The sequence below is a fragment of the Rhinoderma darwinii genome, chromosome 11 (assembly GCF_050947455.1).
Source record: "Rhinoderma darwinii isolate aRhiDar2 chromosome 11, aRhiDar2.hap1, whole genome shotgun sequence".
NCBI lineage: Eukaryota > Metazoa > Chordata > Amphibia > Anura > Rhinodermatidae > Rhinoderma > Rhinoderma darwinii.
The window spans coordinates 86,485,373-86,497,219 of NC_134697.1; the positions used below are offsets into that span (position 1 = coordinate 86,485,373).

The 11,847-nt window shown below is 48.4% G+C and overlaps 4 protein-coding genes across 4 annotated transcripts; 3 read left to right on the forward strand and 1 right to left on the reverse strand.

Annotated features, from left to right (window-relative positions):
- Nucleotides 1-2,142: 2,142 nt before the first annotated feature.
- LOC142663747 (histone H1.01-like) lies at nt 2,143-2,906 on the forward strand. The gene has a single exon (XM_075842570.1). It carries the CDS (start codon nt 2,166-2,168, stop codon nt 2,904-2,906), a length of 741 nt encoding a protein of 246 aa, XP_075698685.1. The 5' UTR covers nt 2,143-2,165.
- An 893-nt stretch (nt 2,907-3,799) lies between these two features.
- Nucleotides 3,800-4,210, forward strand: LOC142663763 (histone H3-like). Its single transcript, XM_075842595.1, has one exon. The coding sequence runs from the start codon at nt 3,800-3,802 to the stop codon at nt 4,208-4,210; it is 411 nt and encodes a 136-aa protein (XP_075698710.1).
- Nucleotides 4,211-5,217: 1,007 nt separating this feature from the next.
- LOC142663790 (histone H4-like) lies at nt 5,218-5,574 on the forward strand. Its single transcript, XM_075842625.1, has one exon. The coding sequence runs from the start codon at nt 5,218-5,220 to the stop codon at nt 5,527-5,529; it is 312 nt and encodes a 103-aa protein (XP_075698740.1). The 3' UTR covers nt 5,530-5,574.
- Nucleotides 5,575-8,778: 3,204 nt separating this feature from the next.
- Nucleotides 8,779-9,171, reverse strand: LOC142662984 (histone H2A type 1-like). Its single transcript, XM_075841275.1, has one exon. It carries the CDS (start codon nt 9,169-9,171, stop codon nt 8,779-8,781), a length of 393 nt encoding a protein of 130 aa, XP_075697390.1.
- Between the last annotated feature and the right edge of the window lie 2,676 nt (nt 9,172-11,847).

Genomic DNA, 11,847 nt, shown 5'->3' on the forward strand with positions numbered 1-11,847 from the left:
CCTGTAATATGAAGGAACAGGGACATAATGACTCGAAGATAAGGGAACAGGGACATAATGCCTGTAATATGAAGGAACAGGGACATGAAGCCTGTAATATGAAGGATCAGGGACATAATGCCTGTAATATGAGGGAACAGGCGCATTATGCCGGTAATATGAAGGAACAGGGACATAATGCCTGTAATAGGAAGTAACAGGGACATAATGCCGGTAATATGATGGAACAAGGACATAATGCCTGTAATATGAGGGAACAGGGACATAAAGCCGGTAATATGAAGGAACAGGGACATGTCCCTGTTTCCTCATCATACAGGCATTATATCCCTGTTCCTTCATATTACCGGCTCTATGTCCCTGTTCTCTCATATTACAGACATTATATTACCGGCATTATGTCCCAGTACCCTCCTTGAATACAGGTGGAGCAGACTATAGTGTCTTGTATGTGCCTGGTCATTCTATTACTTAAGGAGCAGTCTCTGGTTTCTTTCCTGTGCTGGGTTATTGTAATACAGGTGGAGCAGATTCTAGCGTACTGCATGTGCTGGGACTTGGTTTCTTGTAATACAGGTGGAGCGTACTCTAATGTCTTGTCTGTTACAGTACACTAGAATCTGTTCCATCTGTATTACATCAATACGTATGTGCTGGGTTTTATGAATACAGGTGAAGTAGACTCTGGTATCTATTCTGTGCCGGGTTATTGTATTACAGGTGAAGCAAACTATAGTTGCTTGTCTTTTCCGGATTATTATAATACAGGTGGAGCAGACTATAGCTTCTTGTCTGTGCCGGGTTATTGTATTACAGGTGAAGTATACTATAGTTGCTTGTCTGTTCCTGGTTATTGTAATACAGGTGGAGCAGACTATAGTTTATGGTCTGTGCCGGGTTATTGTACTACTGGAGAAGTAACCTCTGGTGTCCTGTCTGTGCTGGGTTATTGTAATACAGGGGGAGCACTCTGGTGTCCTGTCTGTGCTGGGTTATTGTAATACAGGAGGAGCACTCTGTGGTGTCCTGTCTGTGCTGGATTATTGTAATACAGGAGGAGCACTCTGTGGTGTCCTGTCTGTGCTGGGTTATTGTAATACAGGTAAATAAGACTCTGGTGTCTGGTCTGTCCTGGTTAAGCAGGTGAAGCAGGCACAGATGTTTTTTTTTTTTTTTTTCTTTGCTGGGTTACAGGATTATTGTAATAAAGATGGAGCAGACTACGGTGTCTTGTCTTTTGCCGGCTTAATGTAGCACGAGAGGAACACACAGTGTCTGTTCCCTCCTCTGTGCCATGTTATTGTTATACAGGTGGAGAAGCCTCTAGTGTCCTGTCTGTGTCCGGGTAATGTACTGCTGGAGGAGCAGGTTCTGGGGTCTGGCCTGTGTCAGGTTATTTTAGTAAAGGAGGAGCAGACTTGTGTCTTTTCTGTGCTGGGAAATTGTAATACAGGTGGAGCAGACGCTGGTGTCCTGCCTGTGACGAGTTATTGTAACATAAGTAGAGCAAACTCTGGTGTTTCCTCTGTGCTGGGTTATTGTAACACAGGTGGAGCAGTTTCTGGTGTCTCCTCTGGGCCAACTTACAGTAAGACCAGGCGGAAGACACTCCGACATCTTGTCTGTGCCGGGTTACCCTTCTGGGCTCTCTGCAGCTCCAGGTCGCCCCTGCATCGGACAATCAGCTTCCCACACGTTAGACATTGTGGTAAAGAACCCTGTGATAATGACAAGTGCCGGGAATACAGGGAACGAGCTCCCGCAAACACATTTATCTTGTCCGATCACAGCGATGTGCAGATCGGCAGGACTATGGCAGAGATCCCGGGGCCTCCTCCCGGCTCCTTCCCAGCATCTCTGCCAATGAAGGCTAGAAATGAGTAGGGGGAATGTTAGGGAGGGGGAAGTCACGTAGAGTGCCCGCTCCCCTGGCCGCTTCTAGTCGGTAAAGGGCTCTTATCCCGGGCAGGGAAGCACAAGGGGAAAGCGGAGCTTCACTCCTGTCAGATGAGGAAAGGGAGGACATGTGATCAGTGTCAGCCAATAGACGCTCAGGACAATCGCAGCCAATCACCGAGCAGCCGCTGTACATATAAGAGGCCCCAGCTCCGTCCTCAGTGTTTCCCTCGCAGGATTATTGTTTTAGTGTAGTCCTGTGTTATACGATGGCAGAGACCGCACCAGCCGCCGCTGTCCCTCTCACCGAGCCTGCCGCCAAATCCAAAAAGCAGCCGAAAAAAACTGCAGCAGGGGTCGCCAAGAAAATAAAAAAACCCTCCGGTCCCAGCGTGTCCGAGCTCATTGTGAAAGCCGTGTCCGCTTCCAAAGAGCGCAGTGGGGTGTCTCTGGCCGCCCTGAAGAAGGCTCTGGCTGCTGGAGGATACGATGTAGACAAGAAAAACAGCCGCCTGAAGATGGCGCTCAAAACTCTGGTGACCAAGGAAACCCTGCTCCAGGTGAAAGGCAGCGGCGCCTCCGGCTCCTTCAAGCTGAACAAGAAGCAGCTGGAGACTAAGGACAAAGCGGTCAAGAAGAAGCCGGCGGCTGCTGGCAAATCCCCGAAGAAGACTCCGGCCAAGAGCCTGACAAAGGCCAAGAGGCCTGCCGCTGCCAAGAAGGTGGCGAAGAGCCCCAAGAAGCCAAAACCTGCCCCTAAGAAAATAACAAAGAGCCCAGCAAAGAAGGCGGCCAAGCCCAAAGCTGCCAAGAGTCCGGCCAAGAAAGCGCCCAAAGCTACCAAGAGTCCGGCTAAGAAAGCTGCCAAGAGTCCGGCAAAGAAAGCGCCCAAAGCTGCCAAGAGTCCGGCAAAGAAAGCTGCCAAGAGTCCGGCAAAGAAAGCGCCCAAAGCTGCCAAGAGTCCGGCTAAGAAAGCGTCTAAATCCAGGAAGACCGTAGCGAAGAAATAAGCGAGAGACGCCAGTTTCTTGTACCACAAAGGCTCTTTTCAGAGCCACCACCTTCTCCCCGGCAGAGCTGTATGATCACTGGCCGCTATTTCCTCCGGTACAGACAGCAGCGCGATCCTGAGATAAAGGAGGCACCATCATCGCGTGTGCACGGAGGAGCTTCATGTCCCTGTTACTCTTATGACAAGTGTCATTTCTGGTCATTGCGCTGGACGCCATAGCTGCTGTATCCGGACCTCCACAGTGTCCGTCCCGTCACTATGGTGTAACATCCAGGCAGAGTTTATCAGGTCACAGCCCACCACGTGTAATGTGTGAATAAGGACCGGGGCAGCAATAGACTTGTAGCTTACAGCACAGGATCCACGTGAAGGAGGCCGATGGTTTACACTCTCCGGTGTAAATAGAGCACAATGTCCCCTGCTCATCATTGCACGTGGTGGATGGTGACCCTTATACGCTGCCTCTGGATGCGGGGCACAGTGTCCTGTGTAAGGATGGGGTGGGGGATTGTCCCTTTGTGTGATCTATAAAACCACTGCAGCGGCGGATGATGAGGAAGTAGTCTCTTATATAACGCTGTGTACGTGATCTGCGGACATGGAAATACAGTGAGCTGTTACTGATGACAACTATTTTGCAGAGAGCAGGAGAAATGACCCCTGCTGTAAAAGCTGCGTGTGGACGACATGTAAACCGGTATCCGCCTCTTCGGAGCGGTGATTGGTCGCGAATATCACATTTGCTTTGTCGGGCGCTTAATTTTTATGAACAAGCCAATAGAATGTAGGGGTGTGCCTTTCATGGACCAATGAGGACACGCTCAAGTGTATAAATTCTCTGCTCTGTCCTCTTTCGTATCAGTCTACAAGTGTGCACGTTTTTGTAGAGCTATGGCCAGAACAAAGCAGACTGCGCGTAAATCCACCGGCGGGAAAGCGCCCCGCAAGCAGCTGGCTACTAAAGCTGCACGGAAGAGCGCTCCCGCTACCGGCGGAGTAAAGAAGCCTCATCGTTACCGCCCGGGCACAGTCGCTCTCCGTGAAATCCGCCGCTACCAGAAGTCCACCGAGCTTCTTATTCGTAAGCTGCCCTTCCAGCGCCTGGTGCGAGAGATCGCTCAGGACTTCAAGACCGATCTGCGCTTCCAGAGCTCCGCAGTCATGGCTCTGCAGGAGGCCAGCGAGGCTTATCTGGTCGGACTGTTTGAGGATACCAACCTGTGCGCCATCCATGCCAAGAGGGTCACCATCATGCCCAAAGACATTCAACTGGCCCGCAGGGTCCGTGGGGAGAGGGCTTAGGTCTGAACCCGGCACCGACTACAACACAAAGGCTCTTTTCAGAGCCACCAAATCCTCCCTCAAACGAGCTGAATCCTTTTCCTCCGTTATTATACCGGGACGCTGGTTTCTCGGTGCTCTGCTATTAATATGTGGAGATGCTATGTTAACCCTTTCAGAGTTTAGTTAGCGCCATTTACACTATAACCAGTCCCCGTCTCTAGCACTCACGTTATCCCTTTCATAGGTCCTGTCATGTGTTATGCCAGATGTCTGCGCTGTATTCATCACCTCACTCTCCGGCTGTATCGTAGCGATAACCCGCCCCACTCCTCACTGATGACCGGACATCGCTTTTCCTATAATAATCGCCGCTGCTGCTGCTAGGAATGACGCCGTTATGATCCACCACTGACCAGTGTGTGCGGTGTCCTTGTTCCCTACTCCTTGTAAAGGCAAACCAGGCGCAGCGTGTAGGGTGGGGGAGCAGGTATCCTCCGCCCGGTGTGAACACAAGCGCAGGGGAATTATACTCTTCTGTGAGGTCATGATCATCGGGTGTAGTCCTGGTCACCGTTGTAAATCAGAGATCTAAACCTATTACCACTGCCCGAGTCCTCTCCTCCCTATTCATTTTATAAAACCGTTGTGGTGCTGGTGGCCTGAGGGGTGAACTGCGTGCACACAAATCCTGAACCTGACGGCAGATGAAGAGCGGCCGCCATACTAATCCAAGACGTCACGCTTGTTTCCCTTAACATTACTCTTTAGATTTGGGGCAGATAGAGATTACACAGCAGTCGCGCTAGAAGCGGGAAAAGAGCGGCCGGTATTGTAAAATGAGCGTGAAATTCAAAATCTGAGTTAAGCCAATCAGAAGGAGGGATTGGTAATGTGAATTTGCTGAGAGACACGCCCCCCCGGAAGTGACATGTCTTACAGTTCTCCCTCTGGTCCACACAAGGTCTATATAAAGACGCACCCCGCGGTTGTCGGTACAATAGTTCTCTTTAGCGCCAGCTTACAGGATGTCTGGTCGTGGTAAAGGAGGAAAAGGACTCGGAAAGGGCGGTGCCAAGCGTCACAGGAAGGTGCTCCGTGATAACATCCAGGGCATCACCAAGCCTGCAATCCGCCGTCTAGCTCGCAGGGGAGGCGTCAAACGCATCTCCGGTCTCATATATGAAGAGACTCGCGGCGTCCTGAAAGTTTTCCTGGAGAACGTCATCCGTGACGCCGTCACCTACACCGAGCACGCTAAGAGGAAGACCGTCACCGCTATGGACGTGGTGTACGCGCTCAAACGCCAGGGCCGCACTCTCTACCGTTTCGGAGGTTAATTCCGCTCCTGCTCTGCTCTATCTTACACAACACAAAGGCTCTTCTCAGAGCCGCCACATCCTCTATAGATCAGCTATGATGTCTGCTGGTGACCGCTCGTTTATAATCTGAGCAGCGATCTTCTACTTCTATATACACGGGGGTAGGGGCTTCAGTATCACGTCGGTCTTCCAGTGAGGTGCCGGATATGTGGACTGCAGTGTGTCCCCCTAATAGCGTCCTAGAAGCAGCTGACTGAATTCCGTCTTAGACCAGGGAATGTTAATCTGAAGGGAAAGAGTACCTTAGTGCTATACTTGCTGCTGAGTGATCCTCCGGCAGGAAAACACATCCTCGTAGCGGCGCTGCCGGACGCCGTTTGTGCCGATGCCTGCATGTACACGAGTGGCAGAAACTCACCGCTGAATATCCGCACGAGCAGTGGATCAAACTGCTGACTTGCTGTGTTGCTGCTTCGGCGTCCAGCTTGCTGCTGGGCAACGTGCTTTCCGCAATCCTTGGAGAGAGGGCCAGTGTTTTCTTAGCTGCTGTCGCTGCTACTAATGTTACGAGATTCTTACAACAAACAATAAATCTGTTACTGGGACCAACTTTGACACACGTATCGGCTCGTATTGCTTCGTATCTCATTCTGCCGGACGGCTGGGATTAATAAGGCTGCTGGCAATAAATCTATTAACCTCTAGTACTAATAATGAATCTGTCTGCTGTCCCTATATAGGACTCACTTTATTACAGTAACGCGTGCAGTTTCTTGCAGAGCAATATTTAGTGAGACGCATTCAATGAATGAAAAAGGACAAACTGATGCAGCTGATACGGCATTTTTCAAGAGCAAAACCCTTCACACAGGGTCTCTTGCCGAGTTTTTTGACGCGGAAACCGCGTCGCAAAACTCGGCAGAAACGCCCCGACAACGCCTCCCATTGATTTCAATGGGAGGCGTCGGCGTCTTTTTCCCGCGAGCAGTAAAACTGCCTCGCGGGAAAAAGAAGCGACATGCCCTATCTTCGGGCGCTTCCGCCTCCGACCTCCCATTGACTTCAATGAGAGGCAGGAGAAAGCGTGTTTTATGCCCGCGGCGCTCAATGGCCGCGGGCGAAAAACGGCGTGATAATTGCTGTTCACACGGAGTATTTTGGGGGAGGAATATCTGCCTCAAAATTCAGTTTGGAACTTTGAGGCAGATATTCCTCCCCCAAAATACTCTGTGTGAAATTAAACAGAATGCACCTATTTCTACTTCGTACTAACACTGTGCGTTGTCTATACTTAGGACTCACCTCATCCCACTAACGCATGAAGTTGCTGCAGAGTAACATTTAGTGAGACGCATTCAGAGAATGAAAAGTACAAATTGATGCAGCTCTATTCAGGAGTAAAATCTAATATCAGAGCTCCAATAGTGCGGTACTTGAGGGAGACGAACATTACAGCCCAGTTTGTCCCCTTTCTGCCCCCACTTTTGATATTTGATTTATGTACCTTTCCCTTTTATTCCCCTTCATCTACGATAAGTCACAATGCTGAATGGGCTTTGTTCATTAAATGGGGTGTTCTCTACATAGGGACCGTTCACCCCTTCCCTGTTAGGTAGAATATACCTCTCTAACCTCGTTGTTTTATTGATCTATAATTTTTCTTAATACAAGAGATCCTTTGATCCGTGCGCTTCTTGCCCTTCTCTTCCCCTCCCTTTTTCATTTGTTGACATTTAGTTGGTGGTGTACACCAGGGCAGAATTAGAAGCAATAAGAGTCCTTGAGAGGAATGCTTTGTTACCCTTATAGCGTCTCCTGTGTATATAAAGCATTGCCGCAGACCCCTCGTAGGACTTCTCCTTTGTAGTTTAGGAACTGCTCTTATCGGTACATGACGCGGGGATGGAATCTTCATCTAAACACCTGAGATGATGGTGGTTATACTCCAGGAGGACCGAATTGTGACAACGCTCTTGAGACTGGAAGATATAATTTAAGACACTATGTAGTCGGGGGCGGGTTGTAGATCATGAACATGAATCACTGGAGTAGTTGTACTATTAATGTGTTCTGTACAGTATAGTTAGTGCACCAATGAGGACAGCGCCACCATCTGCACGAGGCAGTAGTGAATGTGTAGGTCATAAGTAATGCAGCAGTTCTACACCCACCAACCCTACGGCTTCCTCTTCAATGTTTATCCCAGCGGTATATGAACTCATAATGGAGGTTGTCGCCCCCTCCTGCTGGCTAGTTCTCTGTACAATCAGAGCCACTTATCTGGCGCAGAACGTTTACATATCGGTGATCAACGGTGAGAGCTCTGTTCTAAGGACCATGTGGGCGGCTCTTAGGAACAGTGTCACCAAAATTTTTTTTTTTCATGTCAGTTTTATGTTAGTGTTTTATTAAAAACGTTTTTATTTATTTGTGTGTTTGTGTGTTACTTTTTTCTATTTTTTCACTTTTTCTTCCCTATGGGGGCTGCCATTTTTTTTTCCATTTCTGTATGTGTCGATTAACGACACATACAGACATGGAATACGGCAGCCACAGTCCCATAGGGACTGCGAACGGGGCCCGTCCCATCCACTTCTGTGTACGCCGTCTGTGTGGGAACGGCGCATACGCCGCTCCCACACAGTCCAATTTGAAATGCGCGCCGTCCGGCGCCATTTTCCTGTGGACCGGAAGTCGCGGCCGGACAGTAAGATTACTACTTTCGGTCGCGGCTTCCGGACTTGTGCACTTGGACCAGCGGCAGCGGACGGGCCGGAGGGAGCCGCCGCGGCAGGAGCAGGTAAGAGATTTCTATGTATGTTCGTGTTTGTGTGTGTTTACTACTGTATGTAAACCTACTACACTGTGTGTTAGCTAAAAAAATGGTGACACACAGTGTAGGAGGTTAGACCGTTCAATCCCCTCGTTTATCCCGGCACTAGCCAGGATAAAGGAGGGGGGGATTCTCAGAGCTCACTAGAGCGAGTGCTTTTTTCCCCAATTTTGCAGCAAAAAGCAATGTGGTTGCTTTACCACATGCAATCCTGCAATTTTGGGAATAGCTCCATCTAGTGACCAGTGCTGGGAAATATTATAAATTCGAATCTAATTTATAATATTTCCTGACTCGTGAAAAAAATAAAAAAAATTTGAACAATGTTTAATCACCTACACACTAAATGTTTAACTAAAAAAAAAAATACATGTTTTGCTGGCAACACATTCCCTTTAAAAGAGCCTTTGTGGTTAAATGTGGATAAGCGGCGCTCACTTGCTCTTGGCACTTTTGCTGCTCTCGGTCTTCTTGGGCAGAAGAACGGCCTGGATGTTGGGCAGGACGCCTCCCTGAGCGATGGTCACACCACCCAGCAGTTTGTTGAGCTCCTCGTCATTGCGCACGGCCAGCTGCAGGTGACGGGGGATGATTCGAGTCTTCTTGTTGTCCCGGGCGGCATTTCCGGCCAGTTCCAGGACCTCAGCGGTCAGATATTCAAGCACAGCTGCCATGTATACCGGAGCGCCGGCGCCGACCCAATGAGCGTAGTTGCCCTTGCGGAGAAGTCTGTGCACACGACCGACAGGGAACTGAAGTCCGGCCCGGTATGAGCGGGTCTTGGCTTTAGCCCGCACTTTGCCTCCTTGCTTTCCTCTTCCAGACATCTCTATTATCTGATCAGATCTAACGGTTGTGCTCCGACCGTCACTTCTTATACCCGGATGGAGTAGAGGGCTTCTTCTCTGATTGGCCGCATCTAAAACTTGTATTAAACGCCAGACACTGTAGCCAATGAGGAAGTAGAATATTTCTATAGACTCGCAGATAACACCACGCCCCTCCTCTGTCTCTACCAATAGGAACATCTCCCGCCTGAACTCGAATGGAGCAGGAATAAAGCAGCAGCGGCGGATTCTTCTCATTAGGCTCCAAGTAATGTGCCCCGTCCCTGCAGTAAGAACCCAAAGGCTCTTCTAAGAGCCCCCCACCAAGTATACAATAGAGCTGCCGCCTCCATCTTGTGCTTATTCGTGCGCATGTCTTTATTCCCGCTGGTCTCCCATGTCTGGAAGAGTCGTTCAGTCCGTGCAGCCGCTCCTTCATGCTGCAGGATATGGGGGGACATTCCCGGGTGTGATAGCGCAGAGCTGCTGCTGCATTAGGGGCTTGTTATCTGCGGCCTGCACGGGCTGATTCTTCTCCATCCAACGATACAGTGAAACGCACAATTCCAACGTCCGCTACCAATCTCCAGTATAAAGGTGGGGACGTACAAACATGTAACACGTCTTTATTACATCCGTATCGTTCCCGAATTACCGGCATTATGTCCCTGAACTCTCATGTGACCGGCATAATGTTCCTGTTCCCTCATATTACCGGCATTATGTCCCTGTCCTCTCATGTGACCGGCATTATGTTCCTGTTCCCTCATATTACCGGCATTATGTCCCTGTCCTCTCATGTGACCGGCATTATGTTCCTGTTCCCTCATATTACCGGCATTATGTCCCTGTCCTCTCATGTGACCGGCATTATGACCCTGTTTCCTCATATTACTGGCATTATATCCCTGTTCCCTCATCTTCCAGGCATTACGTCCCTATTCCTTCATATTACAGGCATTATGTCCCTGTTCCTTCATATTACCGGCATTATGTCCCTGTTCTTTCATATTACCGGCATTATGTCCCTGTTCCTTCATATTACTGGCATTATATCCCTGTTCCCTAATCTTCCAGGCATTATGTCCCTGTTGCTTCATATTACCGGGATTATGTCCCTGTTCCTTCATATTACCTGCATTATGTCCTTGTTCCTTCATATTACCGGCATTACGTCCCTATTCCTTCATATTACAGGCATTATGTCCCTGTTCCTTCATATTACCGGCATTATGTCCCTGTTCTTTCATATTACCGGCATTATGTCCCTGTTCCTTCATATTACCGGCATTATGTCCTTGTTCCTTCATATTACCGGTATTACGTCCCTATTCCTTCATATTACAGGCATTATGTCTCTGTTCCTTCATATTACAGGCATTATGTCCCTGTTCTTTCATATTACCGGAATTATGTCCCAGTTCCTGCATATTACCGGCATTATGTCCTTGTTCCTTCATATTACAGGCATTATGTCCATGTTCCTTCATCTTACCGACATTATGTCCTTGTTCTTTCATATTACCGGCATTATGTCCCTGTTCCCTCAACTTACCGGCATTATGTCCATCTTCCTTCATATTACCGGCATTACGTCCCTGTTCCTTCATATTACAGGCATTATGTCCATGTTCCTTCATATTACAGGCATTATGTCCCTGTTCCTTCATCTTACCGGCATTATGTCCCTGTTCCTTCATATTACAGGCATTATGTCCCTGTTCCTTCATATTACAGGCATTATGTCCCTGTTCCCTCATCTGAACCGGCATTATGTGCCTGTTCCTTAATCTTACCGGCATTATATCTCTATTCCTTCATATTACCGGCATTACGTCCCTGTTTCTTCATATTACCGGCATTACGTCCCGGCTCCTTCATATTATCGGCATTACGTCCCTGTTCCCTCATCTTACCGGCATTTTGTCCCTGTTCCCTCATCTTACCGGCATTATGTCCCTGTTCCTTCATCTTACCGACATTATCTCCTTGTACTTTCATATTACCGGCATTATGTCCCTGTTCCCTCAACTTACCGGCATTATGTCCCTGTTCCTTCATATTACCGGCATTACGTCCCTGTTCCTTCATATTACAGGCATCATGTCCCTGTTCATTCATATAACAGGCATTACGTCCCTGTTCCTTCATATGACAGGCATTATGTCCCTGTACCTTCATATTACTGGCATTATGTCCCTGTTCCTTCATATTACAGGCATTATGTCCCTGTTCCATCATATTACCGGCATTATGTCCCTGTTCCTTCATATTACAGGCATTATGTTCCTGTTCCCTCATATTATAGGCATTATGTCCCTGTTCCCTTATATTACCGGCATTACGTCCCTGTTCCTTCATATTACAGGCATTATGTTCCTGTGCCTTTATATTACCATCATTATGTCCCTGTTCCTTCATATTACCGGCATTATGTCCCTGTTCCTTAATATTACATGCATTATGTCCCTGTTCCCTCATCTTACCAGCATTACGTGCCTCTTCCTTCATATTACCGGTATTATGTCCCTGTTCCTTCATATTACAGGCATTATGTCCCTGTTCCTTTATATTACAGGCTTTATGTCCCTGTTCCTTCATATTACAGGCATTATGTCCCTGTTCCTTCATATTACAGGCATTATGTCCCTGTTCCCTCATCTTCGAGGCATTATG